The 12988-nt window shown below is 35.1% G+C and overlaps 1 protein-coding gene across 1 annotated transcript in view; it reads right to left on the bottom strand.

The window, feature by feature from the left end:
• NHLRC2 (NHL repeat containing 2) overlaps positions 1-12988 on the bottom strand; it is a 58477-nt gene that overhangs the window by 28134 nt on the left and 17355 nt on the right. The window contains exons 3-4 of the mRNA XM_081268739.1: positions 5503-5958; positions 3121-3242 (exon numbers count right to left, since the gene is read on the bottom strand). Coding sequence (XP_081124865.1) covers positions 3121-3242; positions 5503-5958 — 578 coding nt within the window. The remainder of the gene's footprint in view (positions 1-3120; positions 3243-5502; positions 5959-12988) is intronic.

The following is a 12988-nucleotide window of genomic DNA, read 5'->3' as shown; positions in this document are numbered from 1 at the left end:
ATATCAGATGAGCAGAGTACTTGAAGTTTTGGAGCCATTTAAATTTGAACATGAATTTTAAAATACTAAATGTAAATTTGAATAATCAAAATCAACTTGATTCCTAAAAAATTAATGTCAAGGTAAGGTTTATCCCAGGAATAAAAAGATGGCTCAACCTCAAAAGAATCTACCAATTCTACACATCTACAGACCAAGGACAAAAAAAAAAAAAATCATACAATCATTTCAATAAATGTAGTAATAAAACAAGTTTCAGCAACTAGGAGTAGAAATTTTTCTAACTTAACAGATATTCTGTTTTTAAAGTTACAGCAAATATTAAACTTTTGGAGAAAATACACACACATTTTAAGATCATGAGCATGACAGGATACCCATTTACTCTGTTAATGCTTAGACACAATGGAGGTCCTAGACAGCAATACGATAAAAAGGAAGAGAAAGTTTAACAATCAGAAACAATTTGTTTATGTAGACATTTATATACAAAGCATTCAAAAGTTTCTGTTTCGTTTTTTTCACAAATGGACAAGTTGATCCAAAACTTCATATGAAACTACAAATGACCTAGGAGAGGCAAAACAGTCCTGGAAAAGGAAAAGTGGGAGCACTCCGATTTGCTGATATAAAAACACTTAAAGCTATAGCAACAAAAGTGATGTGGTCCTGGCCAAAGGACAGACATATAGGTTGATGGAACAGACTTTAAAGTTCAGAAATAAACCCACTCGTTTATAATCAAGATTTTCAAGAAGGTTACCAAAATTAATTAATGAAGGCAGAATATTCTTTCCAATAAATGATTCTGAAGTAACTGGATAGGCACATACAAAAGAATGAAATGGGGTCAGGGAATATAACTCAGTGGTAGAGCATTTGCAAAATCTGTTAAATCTACTAAAAACTTAGTGAATTGTACGCTTAACTGGTGAGTTTCATGATACATAAAATATAACAAAATAGTATCATTTAAGATAGCTATGCACATAAAACACTGTTTTATAAGGTCACATGTAAGTACAAAAGACATGCACTAAATGTATCAGACTGCTGCCTACAGACTTGTTCACATAAGGGAATGGCAGTTGGAGTGGAGAATAGGGATGTAGGAAATTTCCAAGTTAATATATGTTCTAGACCAAACAAGGTTCTGCTTGGAACAATGATGTTCATGTGTGTGAAAATAGGACTATGATCAATTTAATCTTCTGCAAATGAGGTCTTAAAAACAATGTAATAAATATTCTTAAAAAGGAAGGGAAGAAGTAATTTTGCTACCTATTTTTACAGACGTTACACTAAGTCATATAACAGAGAAAAGTTAGAAAGCCTAACTTTGTTGTGATTATGTTACTTAAATGCATAAGCATTTGAAATGCAACACTATGGTTAGTCCTTCAAAACCTACTAAGTTATAAAGCAGAAGGATAGAGCACACTTCAAAAAGAACAAGTCCTCTGGATTTCTGGGCTAGCCCTCTTGCTACTTCAATGGATGGCTTATGTCCATGACATTCTGGAGAATTACAGAAACATACAACCCCCAACACAAAAAGGAGGAAGAAATATTGATCTCTAAGGGCTCAATAATAGAAAACCACTTTTCTACAAAGTAGGTATCATGGAAACATCAGTCCCATGAGAAGCTCTGCCTAAAAAGGTTCTTCAGCAGTAAGTTTAGAAACATTACACGACTATGCCATCACTAACATACTCAGCAATATATTATCATATTTGAGAAGACAACCTCAAAGAGTTTCAAAAATTACATCTATTTTATTAATCCCTAAAATCCTTTTCTCACATAATACCTTCTTTTATTAATAGGAATATATATATATATATATATATATATATATATATATATATATATTTAAAAATGCTTCATTAGGCAGATGTTATTTGTTCATAAATTAACAAATGTCTACTGAACACCTTCCATAGACCAGGCCCTGTTCTAGGTGCTAGAATTTCCACAGGAAATTCAACAGGGTGTGGTTCAGTGGTAGAAGACCTGCCTAGCATGCACAAGGTCATGGGTTGCATCCCTAGAACACCCCCAAAAAATAAATAAAAGAAAGAAAACCTATTTCTTGTTTCCATGGAGATTTACATTGCAGAAGATAATATTATATATTCTATATATGTATCTGCAATAACCTAATAATATTATTGAATAAATGAGGACAAATGTCAACCCTGAAAGTAGTAGTGACTAAAGCAAGAAAGTTCCTCAAACAATATGTTCATCTATCAGGATGGGTCAGAGTAACTTAGTTACTTATCATCCAAATAGATGGCAATTTAAAGATCAGGAATTATAGCCCAAATAGCTACAGGTGGGGAACATTTAAAGGAAGTGGGTATGTCCAAAATGGAATATGACAGTCGCATCATTCATGTGACTAATTTGAAAAAAAAAAAAAAGAATACCCGCAAAACATTATGTATTTATATGGTATGAATCCCTTTGTTTTTTAAAAGTTCTCTATAGAAATAATCTTTTAAGTATAAATTTATTTGTATATGAGTAGCAAATTTCTGAAAAGATACAATTTTTAACTGTGGTTGGTCACTTCTAAGGAACTGGAGTTGATAAACAGTAAACTTTTTTATTAACTAATTTTTTCTTTCTGTATTAATAATTTTTAAAAAATGAAGAACACATATTACTTTTAATGAGATGAAATAAATTTTAAAACTAATTTATCAGTGAGTGTTACCAGCCAACAAGTTCAGAGCTGAGGAGAGGCTGGAGTGGTAGGACTTTTTTTTTTCTAGATTGGAGAAAATTTAACTGGAAAGGACAAAGGATCATTGTGTGAACTAGTGGTTAGGAGAAAAACCTCAAAATGAGAGCTTTTGGGTAATCAGGCACGTAACTTTCAAACAAAGGATAAACAAATAATTTATTGGGTTCTTCTTCTGTGGCAATTATAAACTGACACAAATGAAAACAAAATACTTAAGAATAAAACTAAAGCAAGTACCCCTGAAAAGGTGGAATAAGGATGATCTGATATGCTTAAACATCACCCTTCAACCTTGAACATTTAATGTAGTAAATAAATATAAGCTTTTCTGATCAGAAGTAGTAAAACTTAAAATGGGAAATTACCTTCCTTATGAGGTGGTTTTCAGTGTCTGCCACGTATATGACATTATTCTTCATGACTACACCCTGTGGGGAGTTAAAAGTTGCCTCTGAAAATATTCCATCTTTTCTTCCAGGGTTAGGTCCTAAAAGACAAGACATAACTCATAAGATAAAATTTTCTGACTAAGAAGTAATTTCAAAGTAAAACCAACAAAAATGAAAATTAAAGTTTATATTTAATGCTGCGATTTTAAAATAAACAACATGATACTTCTTCCCTCAAAATGAAAATGTTTCCCAAGGTATCTATTTTTCTCAAGAGTGAGTATTGGTAATGACAGGGCTTTTGATGTAATAGTTACTAGTGAACTTCAGCAACACAGAAGAAACAAATTTTAAAAGCACTTTAATTACTTATTAACTTTCTAAACTAAAAAGTTAAAAACAATTTTAACCTTTCAACAGCTAGCTGAATTATTTTCAACAAAATAATAAGATAAACTCCTTTATAATAAAGTGAAAATTATGCCCCTCTTCCCTAGAAAAGCACACATACCCCACACTATCTCAAACAGTGCAACAGCCTCAGCTGAGTCCTTGCTCTCTGTTTTACCTCATCATGAATTTAGGCCTATAACATCTCATCCATACTTAAAGATTCTGGTACAAAGGCCTACTCAGACTTTACAAGGGATGGAAGAGTTCCAAGGGTGGGGAATATAAGATGATAAAACACAGTTGCTATTTCTGTGTCCTGGGGAAAAGCAATTCAAAGTCTTTAAGTCAGCAGCCACAAACTGCTCTGCAGAACTCCACTGTGCTAGATGTGAGATAGGTAGGAAATGACCTGAGGAGTCTACACACATGGCTTAAATCCCAGCTCTGCCCCTTCCTAGCTAATGGTTTGGGCAAGTTCTGTGCCTCAGCTTTTCTTCTATAAAATGGAATTAATAGTACCTAACCTACAGCATTGCAAGAATAAAAATAAATTAATACAGGTATTATGCTTAGAATAATGTCAGGCATACAATATTACTAATGACACTACTGTTGTTGATGTTGATAAGAGTTCCCAGGGAAAAAAGCACGTGGTGGGGGAATTGTGTAGTCACTTTAAATTAGAAAATATTGTGTATTGTAGTCCCCTTTTGGATATTCGAGAAACACTAACAGAGTAAGATACAAGGTGTCAGATGACTCACAAAAATTTGTTAAATCATATATTAGTGCTTCCTGAGTGTATGTGACCAAATAATTATTTTTAAAATATTAAAGAATAACTATTAATATATCATCAGATAGCATTATTCTTAGAAATATTTGGGAAATATAGTTTTCGGGTGGTTTCCTAATTTATTAGCAAAGAAAATGGTAGAATCTATTAAAAACTGCTTTATATAATTTTAGATATAAAAGACAAAAGAATTCTCATAAATGCTTGGTTTACACAAAAATACTAAGTAGCCAAAACAAAACATAACACATACTCAAATAAAAACACTAAACAAAAGACATCACTTCTTCAAGAGGCAAGGCAGTACCTTGGCAACCTGGGAACAGCATGATGGCTCAGGAGTAGGCCTGGCTGACCTGTGCTTCGGGTGCTCCTACCCTATGTCTAAGGCCGTATGTGTTGCGCATCTTGATTCATGACCCAAAGACATGAATCACTTTTCTCTTTGACTAATATGTTGTTACATTTCAGTTCAGCCTTGGATAAGCAGAATTAGTAAGGATGTACTTAGATTTTATTAATTATGTACATGTTAAACAAGAGGCTTTATTTATTTTTTTTAAACGTAAGGCCAGGAAGATATGGAACAAAATGATTTATGCTTAAATGATTCTTTATTTTGCTACATTCAAAGGGATCCAGAAGTATGCTTAAGTTCTTATGGAAAAAAGGAGAGAAAAGTAAAATTACGTACAAATCCTGGCTTATTAATTTTATAATCTAAATGTCAAGTTCTTGAGGCACTTTCCTGGTCTTCAAGAAGATTTTGTTGGAAAATAAAATATAATACTTCTTTTTTTTTTTATTGGTTGTTCACAACATTACAAAGTATAATACTTCTATTTAAGATATTAGAGGTCCAAAACATATGTATTTTCATAAGTAAGTGTACAGTTTATTAAAAACAAGACAGGATATATAATTATACTGAAAGGATACATAACTTAATGATTTCCTGCTTTGAAAATACTTTTTTGGATATTTTTGTTTGCTTTTTGAAGAAGTAAGATTAATTCATATACATTAAATAACAATAATTTTGTAATGTAAGTTAATGTGTTGTCTTTCTACAGTTTGCTATTAATTATAAATTTCAATTTTAATACATTTACCTGAGTTATTTTAAACTACAAAACATATTATATAGCATAATTAAAAGGAAACTTTACCTCCAATACTGTACTGAATTTGTCCATTCTTCCAAATGACCAAAATTCTATGATGTCCAGTATCTGCTACTGCCAATCTATTAGTAGCATGGTCCACTGTTATTTTGCCAGGAAACAGCAATGGTGAAGGTGGCAAAGAATCTTTATAGAGCTTTATTCCAATTTTATTATCTCTGATTTGTCCCCTTTCTTTGTAATATTTTAAAGCTATTGAAGTGTATAAAAATAATTTATCTTTGTGTCCCTCTCCAACCAAAGAAAATAACATATTTCCGCGGGGCCCAAGGATGACCAGAGTGGGCCAGCAGGAAACTTCTAGCTCTTGCCAAAGGCAGGCATCTGCATCATTGACCACAGGGTGGGTGATGTTGTATCGGAGAACAGCACTCTTAATGTTGTCCAGGACTTTTTCATTTGGAAACTTAGCTGAGTGGACACCAACAATCAGAAGACCATCTGAAAGACAGAAAGCATACAAGAAATATTATTAAGTATTACACAGCATCATCTATACATTAGACTTCAGGTCATTAAGAGGTATAAACAGTTGATAAATTTTTAAAAAAATACAACTATAGTATCTTTAATGGCATAGAACACATGTATAAAAAATTAACAAATTTTTTATTATTTGGAGCTGTAGCACAGTGGTAGAGCGTTTGCCTAGCACATGTGAGGTATGGGTTCAATCCTCAGCAGCACCACATATAAAAATAAATAAATAAAATAAAGGTACTGTTATGGCAGTATGTATAAATGTGACTATACAACCAATGTGATCCTGCAATTTGTACATGTGGGGAAAAATAAGAATTCATACTGCATTTGAATCAAATGTATGATATATGATATGTCAAGATCATTGTAATGTTCTGAGCAACTAATAAAAAAATAAAGGTATTGTGTCCATCTACAACTAAAAAAATATATTAAAAAAATTAACATATTTTGCTGGGTGTAGTGATGCATGCCTGTAATCCCAGGGAACTGGGAGGCTGAAGCAGGAGGATCACAAGTTCAAGACCAGCCACAGTAACTTAGCAAGCAAGACCCTGTCTCAAAATAAAGAAGGACTAAGGATGCAGCTCAGTGGTAAAACACCCCATTTAAAAAAAAAAAATTTAATGATAATCTTTATTTCTATATAAAAACACACGTGATCAGGGGCTGAGGTTGTGGCTCAGTGGTAAGAGCGCACACCTAGCATGTGTGAGGCACTGGGTTCAATCCTCAGCACCACATAAAAATAAATAAATAAAGGTATTGTGTCCAACTTAAAAAAAAGACTAAAACAAACAAAAAAAAAAACGTGATCAAATTCATGGGCTATTGTAGTATTAAAATTTTTCATGCCTATTGGCTAGATAAAAGCTTTTAAAAAATAGTATTTGTTTACTGCAGTAATGAAAATACTATTTGAAATAAATTCATTGAATGAGCTTAATGGCAATAAAATGACAGAGGGAAAAGTCAAAGAACCTAAGATAGTTCAACAGAAGTGATCCAAACGAAAGAATGCAGAGAAAGAAGACTGAATAAAAATAAACAGTACCTCGGAGATCTGTGGAACAGGTCAGAAGACATAAAATGTAACTAGAATCCCAGAAGAAGAGGAGAAAGAGACTGGGAAGAATATCTAACTAAATAATAAACTTCTAAAATTTGGCCAAAGATATAAATTTACTGAATTTAATGTCAGCAAGCAACAAAAAAGACAAATTACAAGAAAGTCCTGCCTCGATACATCACAAACAAATGGCTGAAAACAAATGATTAAATACATCTCAAAAGCATATTGAATAAAGATACATGAGGAATGGTTGCCAGAGAGCTGGATATAGGGAAAGAAATGGGAAGGGCTGAATACTTCTTGCCTTGGGCAAGTTAATTCACCTCTCTGTTGATCGGTTTTTGCAAATGAGGGAACTATCACTAACTGCTTCCTAGGTCAGGCAGATTAAAAGAGTCTGTGTAAGGCATTTAGAATAGTGCCAAGTATACAATAAAATCTCAAAGAACCTAGCTATTATTATTTTTTAAAGTTGTAAGTATAAAGATAACCAAACAAACTTCTCAAATCATCAAAATAAATTAATGACACACGATGTTGGGAAACACAGCAATACTTATTATGTGTCAGAACTGTGTTATTGTGTTTACTAGGTCATGCCCATAATATGTGTATTGGGTTATACACATAATGGCACAATGCTTTTAGACAATAATCATAGGAATCAATATGAATGGGTTCAACTCATCTATTAAAAGAAAAAAGTTTTATATACACTGGATATAAGAGATACACCTAAAATAAAGTGAATCAGGCTACAAATAAGGGATAGGCAAAGGTAGAGCAGGCAATAATGAACACAGGGGAATACGGCATTACGTCTTCTCTGACTCCTGGGCCAGTAGAGCGTTCAGCTCCCTGACAGAGGAACTTGACTCTGCTTTCACCTCATTAAATAAATTGGAAGCCTATGAAAGTATTTCTATATAAAAACACATGTGATCAAATTCATGGGCTATTGCAGGATAGCCCAATTCCAAATTGTCTTTGTTCTTCCCTACTTCAAACCCATCCTTCCTTTTCAACTGCCTGGCATCTTCAAGCTGAGTTGCTGCACACAAAAGCAACAGCCTCATGCAGAGGTCCGCACTTACATACGCTCAATAAATCCCTGTTTTTCACTACTCCTAATGGCTCTGCTTCTCTTATCAAACCATGACTAATACTAAAACCCTACATCCTTGTTTTGGTCCTACCTCTACTATTACGTGTATGAAATCTTCAGCTACCCACAGGCAGTTTCCCTATCATCCCTAGTTGGATGAAGCTCTCCCTAAGGTACATTCACCAGGAAGGACACATGTGCACGGTATTCTGAGTTCTTGGACACTCAAACTGTTTTTCACAGCTTTGATTGATGCTTGAACACAGGGTTGGATACAGTATCCTTGGTTTACTCCTGAAATGCTTGCTTGTATCCTGTCTGTGAAAAGTCTGACAAGTCTTGATAACATGTCTTCTTTGCAAGTCATCTTTTTGTCCCAGGTCTTGAGTTTTTTTTTTTTTTCTTTCAATCTTTAAAATGGAATAGTTTTATTGGGATACTGCTTGAACTGTTTTGGGTCAATTTTCCCTTGTACCTGGTAGGAGCCCTCAATATGTAAATTCAAGTTTTCTTTCATTCACACTAAGTTTTCTTAAATTCTAATTTTAGTTATTACACTGGTTCTGGCCAGTTGTCTTGATTTTCTTGAGTATCTCCAAGTAGTCTTATGTTGGACCTCCTTTGTCCACCTACCAATTCAATCATTTTTTTTCTAAATCTTTGAACTTTTTTGTTTAGTTCATTTTCCGTCTCCAGGCTTCCTTTTTCCCCTGCTTTACTTAAATATTCCTTAGTACATTTTTATATGAATTATTGTCCCTTGAGTGCCTTATAATTTAGTTTTCAATTATAATATAATTTTGAACTTTTCCTTTCTTTTCTTGCCTGATCTCAATCAACACACATTTCTTCTTTTTTTGTCTTTTTCTTATTTTTTCAATTTCTGAATGCAGTTGTTTTTTCATTATTCCTAAATGCTGTTTGAGGATATTTAATTCAGTATGGAGGAAGTGTTACAGTTTTTGTCAATTTTGTGATTGGTAAAGTGAGACTCTGCATCAACATTTCAACTCTGAATTGCATTCTCAGCTTTCCACGGTTCTATACGGATGTGATCTGCGTTTCCTATTCCTCTTCATTTTGTGGGCAGGTTCCCAGCTTGAGAGTGCCCTCTTCTGACAGTTTCTTTTTTTCTGTGAGGTTTTATTGATGGATAGCATCTCTGAAGGGAGGAGTGTGTCTTGTTTCTGCTAGATCCTAAACTTTTCCCTCTTATTTCCTTCTTTACCTTCAGCTGCCCATCTCAAGGGATGGCAAATCTGCAACATATGGAATTCTCTCCCCAAAGCAATGCTCCTCCCATGGAAGAAATGCTTCCATCCTAGCCCTGTATTCTTTTTTGTTTTTTGTGGTGCTGGGTATTGAACCCAGGGCCTTACGCATGCAAGGCAAGTATTCTACCAACTGAGCTATATGCCCAGCCCCTGCCCTGTATTCTTTCAGAGCTGGTAATACATTCAAATCTGTGTTGAATCTGGACACTTCATACTGGAGTTTCTCTTTCTGGGAGTGAGGAGGTTATTCTATTTTTGCTTTGTTTGCTTGAGTCCTTTAATCCACTTATTTTTTCTTGAGGAGTCTTTTAAGTTTCCTCTGTCCCTGTTCTTAGCACCTGCAGGCTTGTAGCAGCAGGACCTTTCCTGGTATTTAGTTTATTTCCCAACTTACATGTGATGTGAAGGCCATGATATTCTGTCTCCTAGTATTATAAACTGCAGGGTCAGATATTGTTTTATTTGCTCTCCTTGTCATTTTTATGTTTGGGGAGGGTAGGGAAGGAGAGTGGAAAGGTTTAAAATTAGGTGGCCAACATTCTCCAAACCTGGAAGTAGCACTGACTGATTCTTGTTTAAAGTATGTTTTAGCTTTTATATTGCTCACTGGTTAAATAAATGTAATTGAGTTCTAAAACCAGTCCCTTAATTAATGGAGAAATGTAAGCAGTATTTTTCTTTCTCTTTTTCTTTCTTTTTTCAGTACTGGGGATTAAACTCAGGGGTACCACTGAGCCACCCCAGCCCTTTTTTTATATTTTACTTAGAGGCAGCAACTCGCTGAGTCACTTAGGGCCTCCCTAAGTTGCTGAGGCTTATACATATTACATATCTGCAACAATTACTATCCATCACAATCCACTGTACGTTTTCCTAATCAATATACCTCAACATTTCCTGGGGGTGTTCACTAGGTGAAGAGAGTGAAGGAGATTCCAGGGAGGAAAGTCAGCACATGCAAAGAGGTCAGAAGGAAGAAGAGACAGAAGTGACCAAGCAGAAAACAAAAGGTGAGCAAGGGATGGATGAGAATAAGGAGAGAGGGTCAACCTTGAAGTCAAAAAGGATTAGATCTTCAGCCTCAGGGCAATGGAAGTCATCTGGGGATGAAATCCAAGTCTCAAAGGCTCTCCCAACAAAACCAGGGGCTGAGATTGTAGCTCAGTGGTAGAGCGCTTGCCTAGCATGTGAGGGACTACAGATCTGCTATATCCACTCTTGCTATTTCCACCACTGACTTATCTACCCAGGAGTCAGACTGAACTTCTAAAAAATGCGAATCTGATTATGCCTGCCCTCCGAGAGAAAACCCCTCTATGGTTTTCCACAGTGCTTAGTATAACAACCAATCTCACAGATCAGGTTCAGTAAACATATTGGTTTTTAGGGATTGGCTAGCTTCACTTAGCATAATCTGCTCTAATGCCATCCATTTCCCTCCAAATTCTATGATTTTGTCATTTTTTAATGCAGAGTAATACTCCATTGTGTATAAATGCCACATTTTTTTATCCATTCATCTATTGAAGGGCATTTAGGTTGGTTCCACAATCTTGCTATCGTGAATTGTGCTGCTATGAACATCGATGTAGCAGTGTCCCTGTAGCATGCTCTTATTAGGTCTTTAGGGAATAGACCGAGAAGGGGAATAGCTGGGTCAAATGGTGGTTCCATTCCCAGCTTTCCAAGAAATCTCCATACTGCTTTCCAAATTGGCTGCACCAATTTGCAGTCCCACCAACAATGAACAAGTGTACCCTTTTCCCCACATCCTCGCCAGCACTTGTTGTTGTTGGACTTCCTAATGGCTGCCAATCTTACTGGAGTGAGATGGTATCTTAGGGTGGTTTTGATTTGCATTTCTCTGACTGCTAGCGATGGTGAGCATTTTTTCATGTACTTGTTAATTGATTGTATGTCCTCCTCTGAGAAGTGTCTGTTCAGGTCCTTGGCCCATTTGTTGATTGGGTTATTTGTTATCTTATTGTCTAATTTTTTGAGTTCTTTGTATACTCTGGATATTAGGGCTCTATCTGAAGTGTGTGGAGTAAAGATTTGTTCCCAGGATGTAGGCTCCCTGTTTACCTCTCTTGTTGTTTCTTTTGCTGAGAAAAAAACTTTTTAGTTTGAGTAAGTCCCATTTGTTGATTCTAGTTGTTAACTCTTGCGCTATGGGTGTCCTATTGAGGAATTTGGAGCCCGACCCCACAGTATGTAGATCATAGCCAACTTTTTCTTCTATCAGACGCCGTGTCTCTGATTTAATATCAAGCTCCTTGATCCATTTTGAGTTAACTTTTGTGCATGGCGAGAGAAAGGGATTCAGTTTCATTTTGATGCAAATGGATTTCCAGTTTTCCCAGCACCATTTGTTGAAGATGCTATCCTTCCTCCATTGCATGCTTTTAGCCCCTTTATCAAATATAAGATAGTTGTAGTTTTGTGGATTAGTCTCTGTGTCCTCTATTCTGTACCATTGGTCCACCTGCCTGTTTTGGTACCAGTACCATGCTGTTTTTGTTACTATTGCTCTGTAGTATAGTTTGAAGTCTGGTATCGCTATACCGCCTGACTCACACTTCCTGCTTAGCATTGTTTTTGCTATTCTAGGTCTTTTATTATTCCATATGAATTTCATGATTGTTTCATCTATTTCTACAAGAAATGCTGTTGGGATTTTGATTGGCATTGCATTGAACTTATAGAGAACTTTTGGTAATATCGCCATTTTGATGATGTTAGTTCTTCCTATCCATGAACAGGGTATATTTTTCCATCTTCTAAGGTCTTCTTCTATATCTCTCTTTAGGGTTCTGTAGTTTTCACTGTATAAGTCTTTCACCTCTTTTGTTAGGTTGATTCCCAAGTATTTTATTTTTTGGGGGGATATTGTGAATGGAGTGGTTGTCCTCATTTCCGTTTCAGAGGATTTGTTGCTGATATACAGGAATGCATTTGATTTATGCGTGTTGATTTTATATCCTGCCACTTTGCTGAATTCATTTATTAGCTCTAATAGTTTCTTTGTAGACCCTTTGGGGTCTCCTAGGTATAGAATCATGTCATCTGCAAATAGTGATAATTTAAGTTCTTCTTTTCCTATTTTTATGCCTTTAATTTCTTTTGTCTAATTGCTCTGGCCGGTGTTTCGAGGACTATGTTGAACAGAAGTGGTGAGAGAGGGCATCCCTGTCTTGTACCAGATCTTAGAGGGAATGCCTTCAATTTTTCTCCATTCAGAATGATGCTGGCTTGTGGCTTATCATAGATTGCTTTTACAATGTTAAGGTATGATCCTGTTATCTCTAATTTTTCTAGAGTTTTGAACATAAAGGGATGCTGTACTTTGTTGAATGCTTTTTCTGCATCTATCGAGATGATCATATGGTTCTTATTTTTAAGTCTATTGATGTGGTGAATAACATTTACTGATTTCCGTATATTGACCCAGCCTTGCATCCCAGGGATGAATCCTACTTGATCATGGTGTATAATTTTTTTGATATGTTTTTGAATCCGATTCGCCAGAATTTTATT

This window comes from Spermophilus citellus, assembly GCF_964194105.1.
Source record: "Spermophilus citellus genome assembly, chromosome: 15".
Classification (NCBI taxonomy): Eukaryota; Metazoa; Chordata; class Mammalia; order Rodentia; family Sciuridae; genus Spermophilus; species Spermophilus citellus.
This window is presented reverse-complemented; position numbering and strand designations above follow the sequence as displayed.